The following is a 12,599-nucleotide window of genomic DNA, read 5'->3' on the forward strand; positions in this document are numbered from 1 at the left end:
TGGAAGACATAGTACTGACAAGAACAACCACAACATGGCAGAGTATTTTTCAGAATTCATAGCAACACCTACCAAATACAGCTCCTACTGCTACGTTCAGCCACCTCAGCAAGAGAGTAAGGCAGATGCCACCTTCAGCAACACATTTGGTTTGCTTTTTATGGATTTCACCTACAAACTCAGCATTCCTAGGAAATGTAGTGTATGAATAATTCAGCATGGGTAACGACGGCGTCCTAGGGAGGCGGGATGAGGCCACACAACCTGAATTTGTTTAGTTCACCAAGACTCAAGTCCATCTTCCTCATGACTGGGAGAAGCATGTCTTCGTGCAGCAACATCTGCACTACTTAATGCAGAACAGCACTTGTTTTATTCAGCTCAAAAGCCCGACAAGCTCAGAGGCAGAACAATCTTTATTTGTGAGACTCTCACTTCTCCATCCACAAAAGCTGAGAAACATCAGAACGTTTTTATGGCTCATCCTACGACACAGGCTTATCAACACGGTTTACCTTCCCTAAGGGAGATTCAAGTGAGGCAATTCTCATAACTCATCTCTCTGCAGGGAAAATGCCAACAACTGCAGAACATCCATTCTGCATCTTAAGCGCTCGAGAATGAAACAGTCACAACCTACTCTGAAGCACCTGCCTCTATGGAGATTAAGCAGAAAACAATTCCACACAGGGGGTTGGTGGGGATATGGACCTTGCAGCTCGTACGTTACCCAGCTCTGAAGCCTTTGGGTATGTACAGGGAAACTAAACACAAATGCAACTTGCACTTGATCACATCTGCGTCCCCACCACCACGGTAATACCACCGAGAAGCCATTACGCAAAGCCAGCTCAGGCAAAATGCAGGATTTCTGGCAGCACTGTTTGACAAAAGCTAAATCTAAAAAGAGATTCTCCCTTTTTATTGTTTTTGCTTTAAATAATTTGGCATTAACAAAGGCTTGAGAAAAAGTAGCACCACATTCTGGATGCTGAGGTCCTGGAATGAGCGTGTCTGAAAGATAGCAGGCACTTCTAATTAAAGATACACTGAAAAGACGTTACAAATAAAACCACCACTGCATATGCTTTTCATTTAAGCACCAATAAGTAAATATATATATGGGTGTTATGATTCCTACCAGGGAGCCGGAAGTTCAAAGCAGAGAGAGCTCAAGCAGAGAGAAAGGCAAGTGTCATTACATGAAGCTGAACACAAGCAAAACCATTCTGTTCCAAGCCTTTCTGCCATAGGATTTGGAGACTTTACAGCTAACACCTTCTTCTGTGTTTTCATGTGCGCCACATCACTTGGACTTTTTGCCCCTTCCTGCAGCACTGCACGTTCTCTTTTATTTTACTGAAATCCTCTTCAAAAAAAAAAAAGAAAGACAGAACGATCCAACACATCCCCTTTATTCATTTAAAAAATGGGAGAAAATTAACAGGGAAATTTTTAGCAATAAAAAAGGGATCCTGCTTAAAAATCTATAGAACTTGTCTAGCAACATAAACTGATTTCTTTGGGTTAGAGATGACCCCATACAAAACCCCAAATTCAGTCCACTCACAGTGCAGAAGAGTCTGGCTACAGACCACTTTTCTACTTGAGGTTAAACCCTTCCCTTAGATTCATGTATCCCGCTGCTACCAGCTTCGACATAAGTAGAATACGTAGCCCTCACAGTAATATTTTCCGTAAATGGTTATGGATATGTTTTAGCTTTCAGGCAGAAAACCACTCTGGGCCATGTTAGAAAGAACTCTAGGGTCACAGAGACTTATGGCTGACTCTTTAGAGCAAACTTAGAGCAGACTGCACAGCAGTTATACAAGCAATTAAGAAAAAAATCTCTTATTTGGCATTTCTCTATCAATAACTCTTGAGCCTGTGACGTGAAGGTCATTCACCATTAAGCAGATATAACGTACGCCAATGGGTTCTGCTTGGCTGAGATGAAAGACTTTCATGCTCCTGAATATAAAGCAATGAACAGTGTTTCCAGCTGTCCCTGAAAGGCCTCATCCTCTTCCCATCACAAAACTTGGCTCTTCAGCATCATCTTCCTTCTCTTCCTCCTCCTTGCTATCCTCTTCATCATCCTCGCTGCTGACTTGCTCTTGAGATTGATCAGGTTCTAAAAACACAAACAGTATGAATTGATAACATGTTCCCATGTGTCTTCCTTGTTAAGTATTTCACAACAAAACAACCTCAGGTGCTAAGCAAGAGTGTATTAGGTCACACTAATTAGTACAGGTGGGTAACATACTCCCATGTGTTTTCCTTGTTAAATCTCTCACAACAAAGTAGTCCCAGATACTACGGAAACGTCTATCAGGTTATATTAATTTCACCGAGTCATGTAGTGCTCAGAATATCCAATTCTCCCTTGGAGAAATATTCCCTTCCCTCCAACGTTACAACTGTGCCAAGTCCATCATTAAACAACTCCACCTCCTATGGAACATTATTTCCAACAGAGGCAGTCAAACGCTGAGGCGACAGATCATCTCATTCCCAGTCTCGTCTCTGCACGTCGGCATGAACTTTCAAGTATCGCAGAGTACTGGTAAAGAATGCAGGCACTGGGAAGTCACAGGCAAGACTTAGTGTATTTCTACACCTACCCAAGTTTACAGAAACTCTTACAGACCCTTTGGTATTCTACAAGTACAAGAACTTGTTAAGATATGTGTAAGATTAACGAGGGTGACAGAAAACTCGTGAAGCCTGCTAAAAGACCTGCTAGAAATTAAATAACGGATAACGAAAGTTAGGTACGTCATAAAGTGGGACCTGAATCCAACAGCCATTCTTCTGCTCCCAGTAGCTCTTGTACCTCCACTGTGCCAAATCACACTCAGATTAATTACACACAGGATTTAGGATTAGTGGTCTGATGCCACCACGTGGCCAAGTTCTGTACTTTAATTTTTTATTAGGGGTCTGCACAATAACGCAACTTTAACAGCTGACTTTATTTAGCACCAACCTTTATTCTTCATGTTTTCACTACAGCAAAGGTGACAGATGGGAATGCAGAGGTTTTATTTATTAATTCAAAAAGGAAGATAAATGCTTTCCTGCCACATCCGGACAAATACACTTCAATTAATTTGGAAGAGTTCTCAGATCTCAATCCAGGGCACACAAAACTAGAAAAAGACAAGCTTGTTCTAAGTAGACTACAGATGGCCTTCAGTGGCTTTGGGCCCCACTGATTTTATTTATTTATTTATTTATTTTAAAATAGAGAACCACAACCTGTAAAGAGCTAAGAACTATTCTAAAGACAGGGGAGTTGGGATTCTGGCTTCCAGAAGATGACTTGTTTTGCCGAATAAAAACAGTCCAGCCCAACAACTGGTACAAGGCAGTCCCATAGCACAGTGCCAGCCACTGATCCAGCTCCCCTCTCTCCCAGGCACTCCCTAAAGGGATGGGTGCTCTGTTTTGTTCGCTCAAAGTGAACAAAAGTATGTTGACTCATATGTAAATCCTCCTCCCAGTCACACTCTATAAACAAGTAGCTTAGAAAAAAAAAAAAAACCAGAACGAAACCAAAACACCAAAAGAACCCCAACTCTGCTACATTCACTTGCTGTCACAAGCAAAACTAACCTAACGATTAATTTGTCCTCCCATGTTTACATGGGAGGCTGGAAATGGTTCAGCTGAAACAGATCCAATTTTGAAAAGCAAAGCAGAAATAAGGTAGCACTGTCAGACAAGTCACTGTTCCAGCAGAATTATCAGGAACTGTTGTAACTTTAAGACTAAGAATTACTGCGGAGTTAGTGTGCTAATCCATAAAGGACAGCTATTTGAAAGAGTAAGGTACATTATACTCACTTGAAAGGAAGCAAGAAGTATTCAAAAGTTTGAGCAGTTACACTGACATTGCTGAATATTAATTCTCAAGACTGCAGGAGAACAGAGGCAGTCAGGTTTTTCACATTTATTTCTATGCAATATAAAATAGTCATGTAGCGCAGATGGCACCGAGGTGGCTCAATTTCCTACATACAAACTTGTAACTCTGTTTCTTCTGTCCAAGCTGTGCATTTTTTCCACCTGTTTCCCGTACACATTCAAAATATACTTGTCTTGGTTTCAACTGGAATAGAGTTAATTTTCTTTGTAGTAGCTAGTATGGGGCTATGTTCTGGATTTGTGCTGAAAACAGCATTGATAATGCAAAGGTGTTTTAGTTGTTGCTAAGTAGTGCCTACAGTAGTCAAGGACTTTTTCACATTCCCATGTGGGTGCACAAGAAGCTGGGAGGGGACACGGCCGGGACCACTGACCCCAGCTGACCCAAGGGATATTCCACACCATATGGCATCATGCTCAGCACATAAAGCTGAGGGGAAGAAGGAAGGCAGGGGCATTTGGAGTGATGGCATTTGTCTTCCCAAGTAACCATTACGCGTGATGGAGCCCTGCTTTCCTGGGGATGGCTGAACACCTGCCTGCCCATGGGAAGGAGTGAATGAATTCCTTCTTTTGCTCTGCTTGTGTGCACAGCTTCTGCTTTACCTGTTAAACTGTTCCTATCTCAACCCACGAGTTTTCTCACTTTTACCCTCCGATTCTCTCCCCCATCCTACTGGAGGGAGTGAGCAAGTAGCTGTGTGGGGCTTAGATGCGACTGGGGCTAAGCCACGACAATACTTAAAAGAACAGCCTGTAACAATACTGCCTTTTTTTAGCAGATGTTCTAAATCTGCGGTTTGTCTGAATAGCTGGGGCAAAAGATCCACAAACAACAAATGCAGATTCCAATGTTTGCTGTCCAAAATTTCCCCTAATAAAGGGAAAATATTCACAAACAGCCAAGTTATGTGTAAGATTAAATCTCATCATAGAGGGCTTTCAAAGAGCACTTTTGAAACATTAGATAAAATAACAAGCTTCAGGCTCAGTCTTCCTATCCATGTACCGAGAATGCTTGGGGCCAGGGGCGGCAAAAACCCTTCTAGGCTTTAATTAGGGAACAGAACTAAGCCTTGAGAAAAGAAAACTATGTTTCACTGACCTTTTTCGTGCTTCTTTTGTTCGAGTTTATTTTTCTTAGCTTGCAGTTTCTTCTCTTTTAACTTCTGGCTATAAAGCAAAGAAGGAAAGGCTCTTATGCAAATCTAACATGATAATGCTTCTGCACATTCATACACTGATATAGGACATATTACAGACATCTTGGGAATACAGACCTCAGAAGTTCAATTTGAATTTGGCCTCAACTGAAAATTCAGTGAGAGCAAACTTAGACACCAGATGAACAGAAGCTTTTCTATGTTGTTTTTAGTCTAATGGATTTTTTTTAGAGTCTTCCATGATGCCACTGCAACCAAAACTACATGATACACAAGAATCTAAAAGAACACAGAAGGAACAAAACCAAAACTGCCCGTACATTTTAGCTACCTAGCCTAATAAGCAAAAAGAGAAAATGGTGTTAAAACCCAGCCTGCTGGAAATGAACATTGGAAAAAATAAATTAAGCTATTACCAGTTATACTTTAATTGAAAAAAAAAAAAAAGTAGTGCAGTATGCTTTGACCTTTGTTTTTGGCAGTACTTCACCAATATGTGGGGCCCTAGGAGTAACATTAGGGGTAGGAGGGAATCTCAGTTCATAGGACCCAGTTCTGTTTGCCTAGCAAATGTCACTAGGCAGTGTAATGGCAGACACAGGGCAGAGCAGCATGGGATTCCTGTTCCTCTCTCAATACCATACATGAATTTTCTCGAAACAGAGAGACAAGTACTGTACCTGTTAGATCAGGACAGAGCAGAAAGGGTGGTGAGGGAAGTCAGAGGGGCTCCTACAGGGCAAAGCCACTTGGGACCTACACCATTAGACTATGCAGGGAGGGGTACAAGGAGGTGTTGGAATATTTAGGCAGCATTTGCTGTTTGAACAGTTGTTCTCCATCTCAGCCAGGGAAAAGGCAGCAGGCCAGATCTGACTTGCTGGCCATCTGTTGGACCACACTAAATTGAAGTAAGATGGCAACAGTGTTTGTGTTGTGCACTTCTGTGATAACATGCCAGTGAGTCACTCTGCACAGGCCTTTCGGCAGCAACTCTCAGCTACAAGGTGTAAAACCCTCATTCTCAAAGAAGCAAGAGAGAGGCTGCTCAGGGTCAGATCCTCTGAAAGAGCCAAGCCATGATACCCTGCCATTTCCAAACGGCACTGGCTATGGAATTTAAATTCTTGTAGCACTGCATTACACTTCTCAGACCATTTCTTGAGAGCACCAAGCTTGTAACTTTGTCTAAAACTTAAGAGAAGAAATGGTTTCATATTTCTTAATTTTTCCATCTGACTTAGTAACTTGACCTGCCTGAAATCACACTGAGGCAGGTAGAAGCAGCTACTGATTATAACAATACTGAACCCATCAGTGGCCTCTTCAGTATTCACAGACTGGACCAGTCACACCGACAGTGTAGAGACGACAGCACTGTGCCCCATCACACTCCGCTAGTCCAAATCCATATGCATACCCATTAAGCAGCACCCATTTTTGCACTTAAGCTGCTTTGTGTCAGCTGTTTCAGATATTTATTTAAGCCAGATGTACATACAAACCTTTCCTGACATTCAATAGTGTACTTTGGTATAACAAATATGCAGCAAGGCATGTTGCAGTCAACACCACCGTGTCAGCAAAAGCTGCTCAACCAGTCAAAAGTTATCCTGCTAGCAATGGCACGGAAAATAAACTATGCCAGCAAACCCTGTCAAGTTTACAGCCGCCTTTAGAAACCAAACAATGACATTAACGAAATTAATTTCCACAGCCAGACTTCTCAGCTGATAGATGCAGACACAGAATGATAGCATTTACCCAAAGCACGGAGCTACAGATGAGGCACGGGGCATGGGGGTTTCCATGTCAAGCCTCCTGGGAACAATCTGCCCTTACCGCTTCCTTCTGCGTTTTGCTGTTTGTTCTTCTGCAATCATCTTATTCCTCTCCAGTTTCTTCTGGAATTCCTCATCTAGTCTTTGCTGTAATTGATCACATGTCATACTTTGGTCACAATCTAAATTAAAATACTTGTTTTATAAGTCATGTCCTTTTAGGGAGAAGTCTTTTAGCAAAATACAGAAGGGAGCTTTGCCAGATTTTGCCTGGCTGCTTCTTTATACAAAAGCCATATTCCTAGGTATGTCTTCTGTACAGGCAGCACTTCTAACCTGCAGCCTGAGCCAAACATTGAAGTCTTTACAGGGAGGAATCCTCACCAAAACAGATGAGGAAGCTTCTGCCCTAAAGAATGTTTCAGTAAAAACAAGAGAAAAATTTGAGACACAAACACTAACATACAGATCAAAGGACTCATCTTGGCCAAGAGAAAGTATAGCAATAATACTCTCTGAAAGAGGTGCTATTTTACTTGACCAAGACTTAAAAGAAAGAGATTCGGACTCTGTGCACAGGCACTTGCTTTGGTTCTGTCCATGCAAGACAGTAGTATTAGGGATTTCCAGTTTTTAAAGCATTTTCAATCCAACCTGAGAACACAGAGTATTCACATGCGGTCTTACTGTGCACTAGGGCCCCCACTGAACAGAGAAGATGGAGCATGTCCAACACAAAGCACTAAATGTTTCAATATTGACAAAGATGCCATTTATCACATATTCCTACATTTTTCCTCTGATAAGGGGTGGTTTGAAACTGAATTATTTGCACATTACTTTAAAAGATTTGCAGTGAACACCAAATAGTCGGGGGAGGGGGTTGGGGGGGGGTGGCAAATTATAGAGAGAGACCTGCTGACCTTCTCAGCCATGGCATCCATGAAGTCTTGCCTTTGGTACTCTCGCCGACGAAGATGCCTGTACACATGGAACTCCCCACTCCCAGCTCCAGCACTGGAACCTACAAAAAAGAAGAGTTAGTCTGCTAAAAAATAATATATACTAGATGCTCACAAATGACTACAGCTAGATGCTGGGGACAGGACACATGAAAGGGTACTGTAAGATGAAAATCTACTAACAACACAGAGTGTGTCACCATTTGATACAAGCTCAAATCACTCACAATCAAAAGCCAAAGCGAGCTGCAAAACCATACACTTATGGGTCACTGCAGTTTCTACTGATCAATTACTCCCCTAGAGAGAATCCAGTCTTAGCTGGACATTGAGGCAGTAAAAGAACTAGAGATCAAACGCCCACCCCAGCCTGTTATAGGCAGAGGTGAGCTAAAACATCCTACCGAGGCTGCTTCTCACTGGTTTTCAGCATTTCATACAAAAAATAAAGGTCAAGAGAAGGGTGACAAACCCCATCATATTATAACTTCCTATGTGAGACAGACACCACCGACAGTTTTTGACTGTTTCTTCATTAATCAAATCCCTATAGCGCTCTCTTCCTGGCATCAGTCTGCATGTTGAAGTCTCACAGGAGCTTTCAAAATTGCACTCCATTGTCTTCCTCTGTCTCCTGAGTCATTTCTCAATGCAAAGCACAAATAGATGCCTAAAGAAGACACCCAGTAATTAAAACACAGCAGTTGGGACTGCAATAGGGGTCCTCTTGATACCAACAGAATCCTAGGATGTCAGGTGTTCCCAGAAAAACAAGACAGTTCAACTCAAGCACACAGCAAAGCTATCTGAAAAGCCATGAGGGAATTACAATAAGCAGAACAGTTTATTCAGAAGTGTATAAAAGCTTTAGTCCAAGATCAATTATTCTGAAAATAAGAATAAGTCAGCCTCTAGAAAGGATCATTAATAAGGATGAAAGTCCCAAAGAAAGACAGAACTTCTACATGCAGATGAAACTTATACCACAACCTCTATATTTAATCCACGCAGGTAAAAGTAAAGTGTAAGCAGAATACTTGGGTTGAGTTCCTTGCATGGGTTTCATCTCCCTACCTGACCACGTACAATCATATCCACTGCACTTGTCTGCTTCTCACTGCCTAAGATTCTGACTCAAAGCAGTCAAAAGAGGGACTTCATAATTCCAGAGCACGCCCACATCTGTAGAAAGGACCTATTTACTTATAATCATTTACTTGTCATCACCAGAGCAGCAGCTTATTCACTGCACGCAGTCCACATGCTGGAGTGCCACGGACACTGTTCACTTTGCATTCTGACAACAAGCAGAAAAGCAGAACCCAAGAACCAAATAACACTTGGAAAAGCAACTGTTGAAGCACATTTCATACCCCTTTTCTCCAGCAAAATGAGCAACAACAGAAATCTGTCTCTGGCCTTTTCTGTTAAACACTTTTCTAAGTTTAATATAGCTGACTCTACAGTTATCTGAAGAATAGTATCTTTACCCATCACATCTCTAACAAACTCCGGGGGAGGTCGTGGTGCCCACTCATTCAGTTTTTCAGGAATCGGTACAGTCTTTTCCTGCAAGAACAAACCAACCAGCCATCAGTATCTTCCAGGAGCAAAGTCTGCAATTTTAACACAATGTTGCAAGGTGGTATATGTCTGACAACAGCTTCTTCCATCAGCTGACAGATCTCAAAAGGAGCACAGCTGTAGTAATTTCTTCATGCACAAGGGATCAGGAGCAGGCAGAAAATGAAAATCTGAAGGTATCCTCTCTTTCCCTCACATTCAGACCTCCAGGTCAACAAATCCCAGGAGGATTAGGAGTGTCTGTGCTTCTTTTCAGTATGGAAGCTAGAAGGAAGCAAGTCAGCACCTCCAAGCACTCGCAGAAGCTGAGTATACTCCCACTACCAGTAGTCTGGGAAGAGATGAAAGGCGTTTGTGCACCTTCCATGCCAAATCTATGGAGGACAGGGAAGAGCAGGGAAGGGAGAACACATGGTGGTGCAAGGTCAGAGGAAGAACAGGGTGCTGGGAAGTCTCAGCCTCCTCCGGCACACACGCAGAGGGACGGTGACAGTCTCCACCTGGCAAACGCTGTCTCCTCCTCGGGACAAGGATCAAAACACCCACTTAGAAGAACCAGGGTCCTGCTCCCCCCACCCCCAATGAAAGGCAGGGGGCAGAGAAAAGGCCAGCTGGTGTGGGATTCGGTCCCTCTCCCCCCCACAGAGCCCGGGGAGGGGAAAGGGTGTGTGTGTGTGTGTGTCGGTCCGTCTCCCCTCGCGTAACCGGGAGGAGGAAGGGGGGGTCGGTCCCTCTCCCCTCACGCACTCCGGCGGGGTGGTGGTAGCGGTGAGGGGTGTCGGTCCCTCTCCCATCACGGACCCTAGAGGGGAGGAAGCGGCGGGCCCGTCCGCCTCCCCTCACAGAACCAGAGGAGGGTAGTGTCGGTCCCTCTTCCCTCACGGACCCGGGGCAGGGGGGTACGGGTCTCCCTCTCCCCTCCCGGACCCGCCGCCCCGGGTCGGGGTGGGGACCCGGCGGGTGCCCTCACCGGGTTCCTCATGAGCCGCTCGAGGCGGAGGCGCTGCTCCTCGGCGGCGCTCCGCGGGATGACGAGCGGCTGCGGCTCCTTGCGGGGCCGGGGCGGCCGCGGGGCCGAGGGCGCCGCCATCTTCCAGCCGCCTCCGCGCCCCGCCCCGCGAGACGTCACGCGGCGCGACGTGCCCGGCCTGCGGGGCCTGTCATGGCGGGGGGTCCCGCGGAGAGGGCCCGCGGCATGTGGGGGACCCCCGTGGGGAAGCGGGCGTCTGGCGGGGCCCTGGGGCACGGCCGAGGGCCGGCGGGAGAAAGCAGGCAGCGGCGCCCCTCAGCGGCGTGCCCCGGCGGCCGGGGGTGGCTCCGGGCCCTGGTGCGGCCTTGCTGCGGGCTGACGCCGGCCCCTGCCTTGCTCTCCCGGGTCCCGGCTGTGCTGTGGGGCCTGCTTCGCCCGGGAGCTGCCTTTGCTGGAGCTCTGATGACCCCGTCCCCCCAAGCACGTTCTCCAGGCTGTATCGAGTGCAGTCGGTCCCCAGCGGGGCCCGTTAGCAGGGCAGCAGCTGCTTGTGCTACACTCTGGCCAGGCTCCGGGCTCAGCCCTTAGAGCAGAGCCCCGAGGAGGGTGAAAATTCAGTGCATTTCGCACTGGCACCCTCAGGCGTGCCAAATCCGTTTCCCGTGACGGTGTAAGCGATACGGGACTTCCTAGTGCCTCCCCAGCAGGCTGCCTGCGCCATCTGTTCGTGTCACTTCGGTAATTAACCAGCGCTGCCCGCAGGCTTTGTCCACTGACAGTGATGAACGGCAGCATGGTTCCCCACGGCACCATGTCGCTGGGCACGGGGAGAGGCAGGCAGGTAGCGGGGAGAGGGACACCGCACTGTTTGCAGTTGTATTCACTCCTGGCCTTTGCAGGAACCATGCCTGGACCAGCTGAGGGCATGTACGCCCAGATCCACGCTTGCCTGATGGGGTCAGAGGAAGCTGTGAGCAGGGAAGAGGAGCCGGAGCTGGCTGTGATACAGGCTTCCTTTGCAAGCCAAATTTCATGTCAAGCTGCCGTGGACCTACAGAAATGGCATGGCATGTGCTCAGGCTGTGCGTGCGTCAGAGAATTAGCTAGTAAAGGTCAGCTGCAATGGAAGAGGGGCATAAGCCTTTGTGTAGTTTATGGAGATAAGCTGGAGCAGTGAAGTTGAGCTCCAGGTTTCAAACAGCTTTGTGCTGTGCATGTGAAGAGGGTGACAGAAAGGGGAACAGAGAGGCTGGGAAGGAGTCCTCCTGAGATTTATGGGTCATTTATAAGACCTGAAATTAACAAGTCCCCCCATGCTCTTCCCCATTCCGTGAAGAAAATCAGAGCTGATCCTCAGGTTCAGCCCTATGTTTACAAAAGACTTTTCAACCTCTACTGAGGTTGCTATGGCAATTGCACTAGTTTATGCCTCGTGTTTGCCAACCTGATTTGTAAAAGAATGGTGTGAATTTAGGGTTGGATGCATTCCCAGCTGGCCGTGTTGGCCCTGGAAAGCATCCTTGCAGTCGCAGCCCTGGCTGGAGCAATGCAAACATCTTCCCCCATGCCATCCCCCAGCTCGCAAGCTCCTGTGCCCGCTGCTCTCCCAGCCTTGGGTCCTCGTCAGTCCACCAGGACAGAAACTAGGTGGTGCCAGCCTGTACTCAGTCCCTACCAGGGAGACACTTCATTTGCAGAGGCAGGGCAGGTACATGCCCCTGTCCCCTCTCAGTCACTGCAGAACTGGTTTTAGAAGCAGAATGGCTGCAAATCGATTTGAGTTTCCTCTTCCTTCCACTCTGCTGAGTCCTGAGCACAGCACAGGCCAGTTTAGCTCACTAACTTGTAAGGTGGCACCCTGTTTCTTCCTCCTTGCCATTGTGGCCACGTCTCCAACACAGGGCTTCCAAAAGCAGGGGTGTAAGTGATGAGCTGTCAGGTCTCAGCCCTGTCATGCCAGTCCCCACTGGAGGAAGACAGAATGGCAGCCATGCCTGCAGACATTGCAGCAGCCTGAGGGCTGTGGGGAGCAGCTGGGCAGCTTGATTCCCTTGCCCTAAGCATGGCTTGTGCCAGCGACACCTCACAGCCCTGGAAAACAACAGGCAGCTGCCTGTCATCTGACGGAGCCCACGCAAACAGCGTGGGCAGAGAGACCTGAGAGCCTCTCACGCTCAAACTACATGTCTAGGGAATTAGTGCA

General features: G+C 46.4%; 1 protein-coding gene across 1 annotated transcript; it reads right to left on the reverse strand.

Annotated features, from left to right (window-relative positions):
• Positions 1-1,399: 1,399 nt before the first annotated feature.
• Positions 1,400-10,681, reverse strand: PRKRIP1 (PRKR interacting protein 1). The gene is made up of 6 exons (XM_075113174.1): positions 10,397-10,681; positions 9,333-9,411; positions 7,804-7,904; positions 6,942-7,027; positions 5,042-5,109; positions 1,400-2,137 (listed from the first exon to the last, which is right to left on the reverse strand). The coding sequence occupies exons 1-6, from the start codon at positions 10,514-10,516 to the stop codon at positions 2,022-2,024; spliced, it is 570 nt and encodes a 189-aa protein (XP_074969275.1). The 5' UTR covers positions 10,517-10,681; the 3' UTR covers positions 1,400-2,021.
• Between the last annotated feature and the right edge of the window lie 1,918 nt (positions 10,682-12,599).

This window comes from Phalacrocorax aristotelis, chromosome 18, assembly GCF_949628215.1.
Source record: "Phalacrocorax aristotelis chromosome 18, bGulAri2.1, whole genome shotgun sequence".
In the NCBI taxonomy this organism is placed as follows: Eukaryota; Metazoa; Chordata; class Aves; order Suliformes; family Phalacrocoracidae; genus Phalacrocorax; species Phalacrocorax aristotelis.

Bases quoted from the DNA above. Each gene is read 5' to 3' on its own strand.
- PRKRIP1 (XM_075113174.1), bottom strand. From the start codon at position 10,516: ATGGCGGCGCCCTCGGCCCCGCGGCCGCCCCGGCCCCGCAAGGAGCCG. The intron at 7,028-7,803 runs GTCAGCAGGTCT...GATCAATTACAG, and splicing joins TGGATGCCATGGCTGAGAAG to CAAAGACTAGATGAGGAATT. The intron at 2,138-5,041 runs GTCAGTGAAACA...TTGTGTTTTTAG, and splicing joins ACAAAAGAAGCACGAAAAAG to AACCTGATCAATCTCAAGAG.